This window comes from Myodes glareolus, chromosome 2 (genome assembly GCF_982192425.1).
Source record: "Myodes glareolus chromosome 2, mMyoGla1.1, whole genome shotgun sequence".
NCBI lineage: Eukaryota > Metazoa > Chordata > Mammalia > Rodentia > Cricetidae > Myodes > Myodes glareolus.
Window position 1 is genome coordinate 55,588,297 of NC_142027.1, and position 16,838 is coordinate 55,605,134.

Here is a 16,838-nt window from a genome sequence, read left to right on the forward strand (position 1 = left end):
TTAAACAAATAGCAGTTCAAAGATGGCCACACAAAATGGTTTAAAAAGTCCAGATGTTGGCCCACATTTCACTTTTCCAACAGTGAAAGACCTGATCTACAACCATTCTTTCCATCCAGTACACCTTAATACTTGAACCTATTGTCTTGATCATGGATTTCCTCTAGATATGCAGAAAATATTACAGCAAAAGTTGAAGACTTTTAATAAGACGAGCCATCCATTTTCCCAGCCCACAGAGATAGCAGATGCAACCTGCAAATGATAAATCATGTCCAAAAAATGAATATCACTCTATTCCCTATGAATGAAAATAAGATGTGATTTATAATGTTGGGCCTCGTGTCTGCAGGCTGGTCTCAAGTGATTAATCACCTCAAATAAACTATTATTCAGAAGCAGCTGCTTAACGAACAAATTAAAAAACATGTTTTTACTTAGCAATGCCAAATAGCTCCAGCTTATTGCAGACATGTAATAAACTTCAACAACAAATGTTTGGCAATGTTTTATGTGGAAGATTACAATAATTGTTGTTTTTTCCTTCGGCAATGCTGAGAATCAAATGTCAGGTCTTGAGCATGCTAAGTAAGTATCCTTTCTCTGAGTTACATACTCAGCTCATATAGTGATTGTTTTTTAAAAAATTAATAACTGAGCTCTTAACGGAGACAATAATATACCCTGAGTTTGGGGTCAAGTCAGACTCAGTCTGGGAATGTCTGAAGGGGAACTCTAGCTATTAGGTAATTTATTGGCACTTCAAAATTGTAAAATACATTATTTTAACCTCTTTTATGGTCCAAATTTTGAGTTTTTATTTAGATCTTATCCAGTCACTGCTTTAAAATGTTTACTTTATTTATCTCAAGTGCTCTGTGATATAAGTAGATGTGAATTACTCTTTAAAACAAACAAAACGTGGCTTCTGACTGGATCCCTTTGAACTTCAATCCTATAAGTTCTAGTTGTAATAATTATAAATCAAGGATGTTAAAATTACTTTATTCTTCTCAACTTCCAAATTTCATAATACAATATAGAGTTCCAACATCCAAGCAAAAAGGATATTGTTGCAAAACTAATCAAATTGTTCTAAGGAGTTAGGGAGTTATCAGACTGGGGAAAGAGCAGGCTTAGAGGTCTGTCAGAAACTGGTGTTGGCAAATGTTAGCTTGATTTACTTAAAAGCATTTCTTTGACTATGTGGTGACATAAGTTTGAGTTGTATTGGCATCTGAATGCTTTCTGCAACCACAAAGGAGGGTGAAATTATTTGGAGGATGAATCGGTTTGCTAGATGAGTGTTTTAAGCTTCAGAAGGAGCAAGAGAGAAGCTAATAGAAAGAGGAGTGTCTTAGGGTTTGTTTGGTTGTTTGTTGTTGCTGTTGTTTGTTTGTTTTGTTTTTTTTTTTTTTGAGATAGGGTTTCTTTATGTAGCCCTGGTTGTCATGGAACTCACTCTGTAGACCATGCTGGCTTCAAACTCAGAAATCCTTCTGCCTCTGTCTCCCAAGTGTTGGGATTAAAAGTTTGTGCCACCACTGCCAGGTGAAGAAAGATGCTTAAAAGAATTCCCACACTAGCTCAGAATTGAGAAATAGGCAGTTATTTATGGGATAGACTCACAAATCAGAATCCTCTGCTTTAACGGAGATCATAAACTGAATCCCGCAGCCGGAAAAGAGGCAGGATGCATGCTCTACATTGGCATATATAGTATAAGAGGCCACGCCATAGTGGGCAGGTAACCACTGGCTGTAAGACTTCCTACAGCAGCCAGGTTTAGTTAGATTTTATTGCTGTAAAGAGGCACCATGAGCACAACAACTATCATAAAGGAAAACTTTTAATTGGGACTGGCTTACAGTTTCAGAGGTTTAGTGCATCATCATCATGGCAGGACATGACAGCATGCAGACAGACATGGTGCTGGAGAAGGAGCTGAGAGTTCTCCATCTGGATCCACAGGCAGCAAAATGAGACTGCCACATGAGACCTTAGCTGCAGTGTAGACCTCAAAGTCCTCCTACACAGTGAAACACTTCCTCAAGCAAGGCCACGCCTACTCCAACAAGGCTTCACCTCCTAAGAGTGCCACTCCCTATGGGCCCAAGCATTCAAACATGTAAGTCTATGGGGGTCATTCCTATTCAAACCCCCACAGGAAGCAAAATTAAAGGGGTATCTTGGTAATTCAGAGCCAGCAAAGTGAAAAGTAAAAAGTGCCAGGTTTCCCGGTATTTCAGATGTGCCAGCAAAACAAAATTAAGATTTGACTCTATGAAATGCATTAATCCTTTTGGAAAGAGCTGAATCAGCGAATTGGAGACCCAAAGATTGAGTGGCAGAGAGTCAAGTCTTTCAAAGAGAAGGAGGAGGCTAGCAAATATGATCAAATCGCAGCTGGATCATCATGGTTAGCCGTAAAAGATGTACAGTAGACAGGCAACTAACTATGTAGGAATGCAGCATCAGACTGGTATTTTCTCATTTCTTATTTTTTAAAGCATGAGCAAGACAGTCTACTTATGTATTAAGGGAAAGATATAAGTGATGCAGAAAGGATATTGAAGCAGAAGAGAAAGGAAATCGTTATGGGTGTTCCTGAATATATGATTGCTGAACTGTTACTTTCTTCATCAAGAAACCTGAGGTAGACATTAATATCTTAGACAGGGAGTGAGTGCGAGGGACCCAAAGAGAAGGCCTTTATCCAAAAAAAAAAAAAAAACATATAAACTCAGAAATATTTCCTGTTGGCTTGAGTCAGAAAAGGAACTGCAGAGGGTTCTTGGTGAAGGAGACAGTGACTGGATTCTCAGAGTCATGTTACCCAAAACCAAATCTTCATCCCATGATTGGTGTTCAGGTTCTTCTCTGATATGCCAATGTCATTACAAGGTTAGACACAGGGAGCTCAAACTGCTTGTGCTTTGGGGTACATACAGAAAAGCTTCTGGCCAAAGGGAGAGAAGACAGAAGATATGCCAAGATGACGGTCTCTGATACAATGGGGAAAGAATCCTAGAACGGTGCCATAGAGCCAGGGTGATGCGGAGCCACTAAGAATGAGGGTCAAGGGGATGGTTTACTCAATAAAGTGCCTGACACAGAAGCACAAGTTCCTGAGTTCAGTTTCCCAATAGGCTCATAAAAGCTGGGAAGAGTGATGCAAGCCTCTAACCCTACCTTCCAGGGCAGCTCCAGGGGAGCCAAAGAAGATGGACAGAGAGGTTTCACTGACCATCCGGTTGAGTAAAAATGGCAAACTCCTGGTTCTGTGGGAGACCCTGTCTCAGGAAACACGATGGAGACGGACAGAGGATAGCAATAACACTCATGTAGGGTCTTCTCACAGGTACTGACACCTGTGCATACACATAAAAACAACCTTTGCGGGGACATGTGGGCTCTTCACAAGGAGCGCTGCTTACCTTGCAGTTACACAGGATGGGGCTTGTATCACAGTTATACTAGGAGGATGGATATTTTAGAGACAACCTGAGTACCTGTGAGGCACTCCTATAGGCCCTCACCCTCCACAAACTGACCTCAAGTCCATAAACAAGTCAAGCTAAGGCCAGGCATAAATAAACAAGAAGAAGTCTCTCTGTGTGTGATTTATTTGGGAGCTGTGTGACAGGCCCCCAAAGAGCAAAGAGTAAAGAGTCAAAAAGACAAAACAACCACACCTCTCTGTAGATGGCCAACAGAAAATGAACTCAAAGTGTCACTGGAGGCTTCTTGTCAGAGCTTTGCCTTTATTATTAATTTTGCCTTAACTTTTAATTTTTACTTTATTATATATATATATATATATATATATATATATATATATATATATATATATTATATTCTTTCCCACAGGTCCTTTGCATATATATTATGGCTTCCAGTTTATTGTTTTTATGGGATTCCTAAGTATGTGTCTCTGCATCTATATCTGTTTCCTATGTCCTTTTGGGGGCTCTTTTCCTTGTTTCTTTTCTTATTCTGATGTGTTTGTTTAGTTCTATCTTTCTATATTTTATATTGTCTCTTAGAAGTCTCTTTTCTAATGAGAGGCAGAAAAGAAGTCGGTCCTGATGGAGAGGGAGGATATGGGATGAAAGGGAAGGGGAAGCAACATTCAGGATATATTATATGAAAATAATCTATTTTTAATCAAAATAAAAAAGAAGAGACTCAACTCATATATTCTTATAAGGTATTGGGTCAGGAAAGGACATCGGGAAGGTTACTATTTTAAATATTCTCAGTCTGCAGAACTGGTCTAGAAGACAATCAGTATGAGCGATGTTAAGAACAGGTTTTATATTTCATTGGTATACTCAACAAAGATAGAATTAAGATAGCCTGTGCCCTATGGGATTCTAAACAATCAGATATTGTCCTAAAGAAGAAAGGCAACTGAGGCGTAGAGGGTTGTTATAAGAGCAGCCCCAATGTCTCCATGAAAAATGTGTGACACTATTTGAGAAAGCCCAAAGACTGAGGAGTGATTGTGCAGATAAAATAATCACAAACTCTGTGATCTTGGAAATTGGGGTGAGACAGGCTGCTGGTCAACAGGGGTTTTCTTAGACCTCATATCTCACTTTTTAATCCAAAAAGAGCATCAGAGTTTCTATCCGTTGCCCCTGCAAGGAAAATGTCAACATAGTTTTCAGATGTTAACCCTGAAGTTCATGGATGCTGAATATTTCACCAAGCTTGCAAATAGATGACTGAAATTGACAAAATTTCTGAATATTTTGGATCTCAAACTCATAGTACATCCACTGTGTACCATCCTTACACAGAGAGAAAAAGGGATTGTATATAATTTATGTCAAAGAATAATGAGGCAGTCCAAGAATAAATAACACAGAGTGTGTATTTCATTTTTTGTTCTGTAAATTTGGATGTTATGTTGTACTTGGGTTGATTATATTTGTGATCTCCTGGTACAGAAAGGACAGGAGCTTGGGGAAACAGGAAGGGCAGAGATAACATTTCTTCTCCTCTAGTGTGGGAGATTTTGCAGAGCCGAGAAGAGTGAAAAGGGATCCCAGTATGACGGACGTCTGTCTGCTTCTGTCTAACTGAAGAAGCTGCAGTAATTCTAGTCCCACCTCAAAGACATTGGTTTCTCCTTGTTTTCTGTTGATGGTTTTACATTTCAGTCAGTGAAGATAATGGCAACTTTGTTTTTCTGAGTCTTTAATGACTCCCTACAAAAGCATTTTTGATCATCAATCCACATAATCAAGAAAAGTGGACTAGTTAAATGTTCAGAAGTTTGGGAATTAACATCCCCCTTGTTGGCAGTGTCTACATTGTATATTCAATTTTTGACTAAATAGGGATATATTGCAATAGGCAATAGATGTCTAAGGCATTTTTTTTAAATCAGGCAATAGATTAAATCTTTGAGGGAAGATCCATGTCTTGCTACTTTGTAGTTTAATTTTGGAAGACTGTTCTCCAGGTGACATTGAAACATCTCTGTCTCATTTGTAATGCTCAAGGATAACCAGAGTATGAAACAGAGGATGCAAAACCTGGCTGGAAAAGCCCAGGCTTGACTTCAGTCTCCATAGAGACAGGAGCAGCCTTAAAAGCTTTAGTTGTCATTTTGCCTTTGGGGTATAAAAGTCAATGCTGGCTGATTTCTAATTTTGCTCACCTACAGTGCAAGTAAGACATATGCAGATGAGATGCTGTACCCCAAGCAGCATCTAGACAGCATCTGTCTTAGCCTCTAGGAACCTTCGTGATAAATGTGAGGTCTTTTGGTCCCTTATTGCATAATTGTAAATGATAAACTCTTTCCATGCAACACATGTGTATTAGTGTCTTCTTCACTAGACATGCCAAGTAGGAAAGTGTAGCTTAAGACACAGTGGGTTGAAGCATTTAAACTCCTATGCCTGATGGTCGGCTGATGATAAACTGATTTCCTTCACGTAGGGGGAGTTTACTCTTTAGGTATCAGTGATCTTGGTTTATAAATTTCTAGTGTAGTACTTATTCTTGAGGGATTATTTGCTAGATGAATGAATGTTACACAAGAACCAGCCTTTCCCCACATCTGTAGTACAGATAGGAGCCTAACTGCATTGAGATGTGTGTTGTACCAATGCTCCTTTCCAACTCTTCTCACACTGATACCAAAGCCATCAATTTAGTCTTTGGCTAAATCACAAAACTTTTCATAGCACTAAATCTTTTTTATCCTGGTTTTTTATTGGAGGTCCAAAAATGTGAGCCCGTTCCACCTTGTTTGAAAGTCAGAGAGTTTTAGCTTGCTCAGAGTTGTTGACAACAACTGTAGCTATACACCCTGACCTAGGGTGTGTTTGCTTGGTGTTTTGGACATTAAGATGGCCCATAGTGGTCGATCTACTCTACCCTGACCAAATGTCAGGGAATTCAAGCATACTTCTGCTCCTTCTTTGAAATAGTAGAATGGCTATACTAGGGAGTGGCTGGCTGCCTTCAGGATACTTGGTCTAGGATGGGTTCGCTGCCTAAATAACAGAATGCTTTTCTCATAAATTAATGGCTCGATGCCTCAAAGAATTGAAGCAAGCAACTATTTTAGTATCCCTTTGTATCATGTTAAAGTAGTCTTTTGCCCTCCCCCCTTTTTGTATTGGAGCATAAAAATGAAGAGAAAATTAAACACAGGCATACTCAGAACTCAGAACTTGGAATTCAGCATTGAGTAATCACTTAGTTGCCCTCCCAATACTATCCTATGTCTCTGTGTTTCTTTCTTATCTCTGTTCCTCCTACCTAACATTTCTAATCCTCATGCCCCTACTCTGGAATGTGAACCATCTATGGTCAGGAGCCCGGCAGAAGTCACCCCTAAAAGGCAGCACATGACATATGGCAGCCCAAAATGGTACGTTGGCAGCCCAACATATTTTTTTTTATTATTTTGAAGTAGGATCACTTTATGCAGCCCTGTCTAACCAGAAACTCAGAATAGACTTTCTGCTTTGCTTTCCTAGTGCTGGGAATACAGATTAGTGTCACCAACACACCTGGCATAGTGTATCTTGATTACCCTTCAAATGTCAAAAATCAAGTTAATCAGAAAAGAGTTAATCTTGTTTGTTGTTAGCAAGTCATTCTTGATGGCACGAAATTATCTCACACCAAAGATTTTTGTATGAAGAATCGTCACAAAATTTGTATGCAGAGAATCTACCTGCATTCATATCTTGGATATGTAAGAGATATTTTTAAATAGAGCAGAAACTATTATAAAAGCCCTAGACTCCAAAAGCTTCAACTCTTGTCTTGTCCTGTCCTGTCCTATCCAGTTAGATAGCTCTCCAAAGATTTCTCAGTTCACCATTCTGGAAGATTTGAAGAATCCTGCAAGAAATTCTCCTTATTTGGATTTCCAGTCTAAGACAGAATATCTACTATAATGACACATTTGGATTATAATATACTATCCAGAATAATGAAATTTATTTACTATGATTCATGCTCTAGACTTTTAAAAAATATATCGTACAAACTAGGCTTGGTGGTGCATGTCTTTAATCCCAACACTTGAGAGGCAGAGGCAGCCAGATCTCTGTGAATCTGAAGCTAGCTTGAATTACATAGTGAGTTCCAGGACATCCAGAGAGACTCTCAAAAATCAAAAAGTAAAATGTATACATTATATACTTTCTTTGTAACTAAGCCAGGAAGTATTAAAGAGATGAAATTAAGTATTTTAGAGTATAAATTCATCACATTTCAGTATTGACTGAAATCATCCTTGCAAGCTACATGCCACCAAGCAAGTGTGTGTGTGTGTGTGTGTGTGCGTGTGTGTGTATCTTCTCTGTTTTGTTTGTTTTTTGAAACCAAGTCCCTATATACCCCAGTTTGACCTCAAAATGTAGCCCAGGTTGTCCATAAGCTTGTGTTCTTTTCTGTCTTGCCCTCTCTACTGCTGGTATCAAGGCATAAACCATCATGCCTTATAACTTATCTTAAGCTTCATGATGTTTTATATATTTCCTTCTATTCTGCTTTCTGAAATGCTGCATAACCCTATATAAAATTAGTCAGCACTCTCAAAGTTTCATCTTAGTTATAATATATATATATATATGTCCAGATATTGATGAGAGTTTTATAGATGTCAGGCTAGACTCTTTTCATACCCTTCACTCAGCTCTTTGATTGACTTGATGTATTAATAACTAGATGATAATATTATGACTTCCAATTTTCAGATGAGAGCAATGTAATTATAATTTACTTTTGATTTTCTTTTAGTTCAAATGGTAACATTTCTGAGGCAAATCCATAAGCAATATAACATTTGTTACTTTCTTGATTAATTGAAAATCATAATGCATTATTCAGTTTTAACATACCTTGGAATGTAGTCATCATAGTATCTGTACATTTTATCTGAAAAATAATAAAAACGTACAAATTAAAAGAAATGTCTACACATTTAAAAATATTTCACCAAATGTTCTGAGGGAGCTAAGGCTTGGTGTAAATTAACCACTTTGGTCAAGGCGCAACAGCTCCTACTAACTGACCAGGGGAGGATACGATTTGAAGGATACGATATCAAGGAGTCCTTTTGCTAATGTTTTACTCCCCAGGATGGCAGTATCATGGGGTGCACTGGAACTTTTAAGAGTGGAATCTAATGGAAAATCCCATAATTACTCATAATGTTTCTGTGAGAAGGGATTAAGCATGTTGTCATGTGACTGCTTGGTAATTTTTGGAAGATGGTCATAAATACGAACAAAACTGACTGTTCCACTCTGTCCTCTGACTGGAGATGTGTTCAGTTAATCTAACATGTACCCTTGTCATTGCTATCTGATAAAAGTTGACATAGTCAAGGAGTAGACTCTTTGCTATAACTGTTCAGATTTTGAACTTCCCCGAACTATAAGCTAAATAAAACTGCTTTCTTTACAAAGTTAACTACCTTCGGTGCTTATTGTAGTAATATAATGGGTAAAGACATTTTCCTTTATGAGCTAATCAAATGCTCTCTTGGTAATCTGAGATAAAAACAAGACAGCTTGGGAATAATATAGAGCTAGATGCATGACTATTTTGTGCATAGAAAACACTGAGAAAAATCTGGGACTTCTTGTCAACCTCATTTTTGACTATTGTGAAACATGGACATAGTTTCTGCCTTTGAGTTTCTCTAACACTTTTGGGGTTTTTTGGTTACTTCTGTTTTTCTCCAGTTGGTTCTAATAGACATTTTTAAAACACCAAAAAACAGACAAACAGCAGTTCTACCTGATTATTTTGATCTATCTATATATCTATCTACCTATCATCTATCTATCTATCTATCTATCTATCTATCTATCTATCTATCTATCTATCTATCTATCTATCTATAAGAGAGGTCTCCACCATGCATCTATCCCCCCTCTCCTCTAACATTTCTTGGCATCTGATCAATCAATCACATAAAAATTATGCAATGATTAAGCATTGTCATAATTCCATTTTATTCATAATGTGACAGTCTTAGAGTGAAGATATTGCGAAAATGTTGTAACTTAGTCTCTAGCATTATTCGAAAGAGTAGAATGACTTCTGGATGGACCAGAGATATAATGTATGATAAAAAATAGAAGAAAGTATGTTCCAGTTCTCAGGAAAGAGTTCAAAATAACCCTTGAAGGTGGTAGCTCAAAGTTAAATGAGAGGGGAAATATAGCTTTTGAGTAAGGCTTAATGAAAAAAATATATTCATACTAAGTCATTGAAATTAATGGATTTAGAAATACCCAAGGTAGTGCTTTGATGTTTAATATCAACTTTATTTTAGAAATTTTATTTCCTATTCATCAATGCTTTATATATTAAACTAGAAGGATATATGCAATATGACACTTATCATATTTAAATTTCTTACTATTAATGAGGCATAGAATAAAAATTGAACTTTTGCTGAAATTTCTATAAAAGTAAAAACTGATACTGGCTAAGTATCTGACATCAGAGGTTAAAGGGCCTCTTAACTTTAATATATGGAAAACTCTGTGACCTGGGAAAGAACTGACAGGAGCCATCTAAAATAATTGAGTTGATCATCAAACAATCGGTAAAGTTAATTTAGGTAAATGTGACAGTATAGACTCATCTTTAGAGAGGTTGCTAACTATTGCAGAACAATTAGCTGAAGTATTTATGAAAGTGATCACGAGTGAAAGAAGTGGACTTGTTCCATGGCAGTGACTGGGAGGAATACTGAGGACAACCAAATGAGGGACATTCTTGCAGAAGATGTGTTTTAAACTGATGCAGAACCCAAAATGATGGAAGTAATCCATTTGGAATGTCAGAAATACAGCTGTTATAGCCTTCAGGAAATGCTCTCCCATGAAATTGCAAATAAAAAACAGTTACTTTCAGCTGCTTTCAGATTAGTCTTTAGAGCATGAATGCTGATGAACCCTGGTGGGAGCCTAGAAAGGTCAAAAAACACACATCGCAGTAGTCACAAGCTAAAGTACAGGACAATCAGAATGGATGAAAAACTAACTAATTTCAATAAACAAAAGAAAAAACAATGTTAGAAAATTATAAAGTGGGAAAAAGCATGATATAGCATGAACTTATTTCTGTATTTTTAAAAAAGGAACTGCTTATAGCCAGATCAAGACTACTTTCCAGATTTGTTTGGTGTCTTTCTTTGAATGAGAAATGTCCCTCAAAGTCTTGGCATTTGATGACATGATCTTCAACTGGCCATGCTGTCTGAGGTGAATTGGGAGGAAAAGCATTGTTGGAGGAAGTATGTCACTGGGGATGGGTTTTGAAAATTCAAAACCATTCACATTCATTCTCTCTCTCTCTCTCTCTCTCTCTCTCTCTCTCTCTCTCTCTCTCTCTCTCTCTCTCTCTCTCTCTCTGCTTTGTGCTTGCCCTTGAGGATGTGCACTCTCAACTTCTTGCTTGGGCTGCCATGCCCCATGCCTCCCACTATGACAGACTTGTGTTCCTCTGGAACCATAAGCCTAACTTCTTCTTTTAGAAGTTGTCTTTTTAAAAATTACTTTATTAATACTAGGAATCAAAATTTCTACTTCCTCCCCTCCACCCGCTTCCCTCCCACTCCCCCACTCACCCTCCTCCTCTTCCCTTCCAGTCCTAAGAGAGGGCAGGGAACCCTGCCCTGTGGGAAGTCCAAGGTCCTCTCCCCTCCATCCAGGCTTAGGAAGGTGTGCATCCAAATAGAATAGGATCCCAAAAAGCCAGTACATGCAGTAGAGACAAATCCCAGTGCCATTATCATTGTCTTCTCAGTCAGCCCCAATTGTCAGCCACATTCAGAGGGTTCAGTGTGATTCCATGCTCATTCAGTCCCATTCCAGCTGGCTTTGCTGAGCTCCCAGTAGTTCAGGCACACTCTCTCAGGGTCCTGACTTCCTTAGTCATATTCTCCCTCCTTCTGCTCTTCAACTGGATCTTGGGAGCTCAGTGAGATGGAGGAAGGACAGATATGGGAGCAGGGAAGAATATATCTTAATTAAGGGAGGCATTCTGGGGTTGGCAAGAGGCTTGACTCTAGAGGGGGTCCCAGATTCCACCGGGATGTCCCCAGCTAGGACCCTGGGCAGTGGAGGAGAGGGTGCCTGAACTGGCCTTGTCCCGTAGTCAGACTGATGACTATCTTGAATATCACCATAGAACCTTCGTACGGCAACAGATGGAGATAGAGACAGAGTCCCACATAGGAGTACTGGACTAAAAGTTGTCTTGATAATGATGTTTTATTACAGCAACATAGAGTAGCTAATGCACTTGGAATTTAAGTACATCCATAAGAAGATAAAATCTAGGGTGATATATCATGAAACATACTCGTGGCTAGGAATCAGCTTATATTGAATTTGGTACCAGGGTACATGTTTTGGGGCAGTATGAAAATTATTCTAAAGCTATGCTTATCAGTCCGTCTGGAGAAGAGAATAGCAAAACCTAGCATCATGGAGTGGATATGGAAAATAATTAAAACAATGTCAAGACATTTTATAAAATGACAAAGCTACTTATCAATATCATGTGGTCTAAATTCATATCATATAAGCCACAGTTTGTGTTCATTAAATTGAAAGTTTCTTCATAAATGAGTGAACTGGAAATAGACTTATTCAGTTAATGAAGTGAAATAAATAATGTAAGTAAAGTTCAATTTGGAAGGTAATCCCGGAAATTTCACTTTTACAGAGGGAATTGCCACCAGCTGAACATTTTTGCTTATAAAAAGAAATTGAGAATAAACATAAAGAATATTTTTTAAAAAATTAAATAAAGAATATAGGGCTAAGTAGTTACATTGGCAGAGTGCTTGCCTGGCACAGATGAAGCCCTCAGATCCCCAGCACCTGGTTGTGGTGGTCCATGTCTCTAATCCCAGCATTTTGAAGGTCAAAACAGGAGAAACAGAAATTCAAGGTCATCCTCTACTACATAGTGAGTTTGAGGCCAGCCCGATGTACATGAAACCTGTTCTCAAAATTAAACTAGAACAAACAAGAATGTCATTTAATAAGAAGAATAAAAAATTAGATGTCCCATAAAATATTTTCTTAAACTGGCAAATATTTTTATAATATAAGGACATCTAGGAAAAAATAATTGCGATATGAATATTGGTGCCTTGAAAACATACTCATGTAATGTTTGAAAGAGTAGTGAAATACCAATGAATGTTTCATCCCCAGAGTAAAAAAGAAAAAATTGCTTCTTTGTCAAAAATCAGGTGTTCGAAGATGTGTGGATTGATATCCAGGTCTTCTATTCAGTTCCATTGGTCCTTCTGTCTGTTCTTATGTCAATACCAGGCTGTTTTCAGTACTGTAGCTCTGCAGTAGAGTTTGAAGTAAGGGTTTGTGATGCCTCTAGAAGTTCTTTTGTTGTACAGGATTGTTTTGGGTATCCTGGGTGTTTTTCTTTTCCATATGAAGTTGAGTATCATTATTTCAAGGACTGTGAGGAATTTTGCTGGGTTTTCGATGGGATTTGCATCGAATCTGTAGATTGCTATTGGCAAGATTGTCATTTTTACTATGCAAATTCTTCCCATCCAAGAGCGTGTGAAATCTTTCCACTTTCTGGTGTCTTCTTCAATTTCTTTTTTCAAAGATTTAACGTTCTTGTCATACAATTCTTCCATTTGTTTGGTTAGAGTTACTCCAAGATATTTTATGCTCTTTGTGTCTATTATGAAGGGTGTTGTTTCTCTGATTTCTTTCCCAACCCTTTTATCATCTGTGTACAGGGGGGCTTCTGAATTTTTTGAGTTAATTTTGTATCCTGCTACATTACTGAAAGTGTTTATGAGTATAGAAGTTCCTTGGGAGAATTTTTGGGATCGCTTATGTAAACTATCATATCATCAACAAACAGTGAGAGTTTGACTTCTTCTTTACTGATTTTTGTCCCCTTGATCTTCTTTTGGTGTTCACTGCTCTAGCTAGGACCTCAAGAACTATATTCAATAGATATAGAGAGTGTGGGCAAGAATGAAAATAGACACATATCTATTGCCATGCACAAAACTCAAGTCCAAATGGATCAAAGACTTCAACATAAAGTCAGCCACACCGAACCTTATAGAAGAGAAAATGGGAAGTACACTTGAATGTATTGGCAAAGGAGACCCCAGCAGCACAGACATTGAGAGAAACAATTAATAAATGGGACCTCCTGAAACTGAAAAGCTGTAAAACAAAGGACATGGTCATCAATACAAAACAACAGCTTGCAGAATGGGAAAAGATCTTCACTAAACCCACATCAGACAGAGGTCTGATCTCCAAAATATACAAAGAACTCAAGAAATTGGTCATCAAAAGAACAAATAATCCAATAAAAAAAAATGGAGTACAGACCTAAACAGAGAACTCTCAACAAAGGAATCTAAAATGGCTGAAAGACACTTAAGGAAATGTTCAACATCCTTAGTCATCAGAGAAATGCAAATCAAAACAACTCTGAGATTCCATCTTACACCTGTAAGAATGGACAAGATCAAAAACACTGATAACTTATGCTGGAGAAGTTGTGGGGAAAAGGGAACACTTCTGCATTGCTGGTGGGCATGCAAGCTGATACAGCTCCTTTCGATGTCAGTGTGGCGATTTCTCAGAAAATTAGGAAACAACCTTCCTCAAGACCCAGTAATACCACTTTTGGGTATATATCCAAAGATACTCAATCGTGCCACAAGGACATGTGCTCAACTACATTCATAGCAGCAGTGTTTGTCATAACCAGAACCTGGAAACAACCTAAATGCCCCTCGACATAAAAATGGATAAGGAAAATGTGGTACATTTACACAATGGAGTGCCACACAGCAGAAAAAAATAACAACAGCTTGAATTTTGCAGAAAAATGGATGGAGCTTGAAAACATTATTTTGAGTGAGGTAACTTAGACACAGAAAGACAATTATCACTTGCATTCACTTGAATTTTGCAGAAAAATGGATGGAGCTTGAAAACAGTATTTTGAGTGAGGTAACTTAGATACAGAAAGACAATTATCACTTGCATTCACTCATAGGGGTTTTTAAACATAAAGCAAAGAAAACCAGCCTACAAACCACAATCCCAAGGAACTTAGACAACAATGAGGACACTAAGAGAGACTTACATAGATCTAAACTACGTGGGAAATAGAAAAAGACAAGATCTCCTGAGTAAATTGGTAGCCTGGGAACCTTGGGGAGGGTTGAAGGGGGACAGGAGAGAGGCAGGGAGGGAAGCAGAAAAAAATGTAGAGCTCAATAAAAATCAATAAAAAAAGAAAAAAATTGCAATAAAGTTTTGTGAGAAAAGTTAAATAAAAGCAATAAATAATAGCATGAGGTCCTTAAATAGAATGAAAGAGGGCTGAAACTATAAAATAACAAATGAAAATAGAGGCAGAAGGGATGTTATACATCAGAGCAACTGCAGAAGAAACATTGAGAAGAAGACTTTGAAAGTCCACGGACACCACATGCTGCAGTAGCCTTAAAAAAAAAGTGTGTGTTTGGATACTAGCTCGACCATCATTACTTGGGTAATTTTAGTTTTACAGTCCTTCCTAAGCAGGTTAATAGCCAATGATTTCTTACTGAGCATGAAGGTGAGCAAGCTCAGGCTCCTGCAAAAACCTTTCTGTTCCAGAGGCTCAGAAGTTTATTTGAGAATAAACGGCTTGATTTAAATGTTGCCTAGTCATCTCAGTGCTACGTGACCAAATTGCAAATTGTGCCCTGCTACAGAGCAGCAAAGTGTGCAAGATTGTGAGTGAGAAGAGCTGAGTGAGGTTACCCCACCCTCCCCTGTGATGCAGATGCAAGGCTTGTGGTTGGTGTGGATGTGAGAGGCTGTGATGTAGAGACATTTGCTTTTATGTTTTCCCTTTAGGGTGTCTACCCTTCTCTGCACACTCTGGGACAGCAAGAAACAGCAGCACATGGCTGAAACACTGACATCGAATCCTTCAGATTCATTTCGGTTAAAAACATGCCACAGTCTAGTAAAAAGAAGGTTCGTTGGTAAGACTAAAACACAAACAAATCACACACTTGCTTATCCTTCTCAAATCAAAGAGGAAGAGTTGGATAAATAATATTCTTTGGATTTAATGGAAGAAGAAGAAAATACATTATCAGGAAAAGAAACAAACACACTCTTCCTAAAGATTTGGACAGTGTATTTAATAAAAATAAAGGTTTATTTTGGAAAGCAGAGAGAGGACTCATTTTTAAAGCTTCCAGCTAGCTGCTACAAAAAGCATCAAAGCAAGGCTTATCTTGTCTATCTATCTGATTGAATGTGTAGATATTATGCTGTTGCTGGGAGGAGAGTTTCTTTCATAAGCTACTTAATACAGCTCCAAGGTTTCTTCACTGGCTGTTGCCCGAGGAGGAGTCATATCTTGCAAGTTTCTCAACCACAAAGAGTAGCACAAAGATGCTAAGATAAAAGTGACATGAGACCAATAGCAGGAACATTACACTTGCAGACCCTGGCTGGGGTGACAAATGTCTCCTCTAACCCGTCTTGCCAAAGAAATGGAGCAAGCAAGTCCTGAGCATTAGGCCTTGTGTTTGCAGAGACAATCCCTACCGCCTGCAGTCTCTGGGAGAGGACAATATTATTTGTTCCTGTGAATTGGACAAGATGGGAGGGTAGATATTCACCCTGGTGGGAGGGGCTGGGCAGTAGGAAAAGTGAAGGAGAGCATCTGGCGCTTGGAGAGCAGCGGCGAGGCTGCTCTAAGGCTCATCACCAGTCTGTACAGTGTGTTCCCCCTAAGACGTGTATATCAAATAAAACAACCTGCCATCCACTGAAGCCTCAAAACACCCCCAGACATGGAGTCGGCTGTGACTTGCAGGAACACAGCAGTGGCTGCGACAGCCCTGGATGTTGTTAACTTGTTATATAATATAAATACGGGGACAGAAAATTAGCCAGGATCTCCAGAGGATCCCCAGGGCACGGACATGGTTAGAGCAGCAAAGAGACTGGGGAACTGATGCCGACTGCAATAACATACTAACGTTAAATGAAGTGATGGGGCCCATGAAATGTCCTTGGTGATTACTGTCGACAAAAAGGAAGGAAGGAATTACTGTGGAGAAAGAGCAAGAAGCATTGGGTTCATGAGGTCTGTGATGTGGACTATACCAGATACACAAGCAATCTGATAAATCCCAGCCCTCTGCAAAGCTATGTGCAAAGACCCTTATGGTCTGCATGGTTTCCATTTGCTGTCAAAAGGAAACTGAGACTCAGAGAAGTTGCTACTTGCACAAAACCTGACAGCTGAAACCT

At 38.5% G+C, this 16,838-nt stretch overlaps 1 protein-coding gene across 1 annotated transcript in view; it reads right to left on the reverse strand.

The window, feature by feature from the left end:
• Positions 1–16,838, reverse strand: part of Trat1 (T cell receptor associated transmembrane adaptor 1) — a 41,920-nt gene that overhangs the window by 12,095 nt on the left and 12,987 nt on the right. The window contains exon 3 of the mRNA XM_048454331.3: positions 8,379–8,415. Coding sequence (XP_048310288.2) covers positions 8,379–8,415 — 37 coding nt within the window. The remainder of the gene's footprint in view (positions 1–8,378; positions 8,416–16,838) is intronic.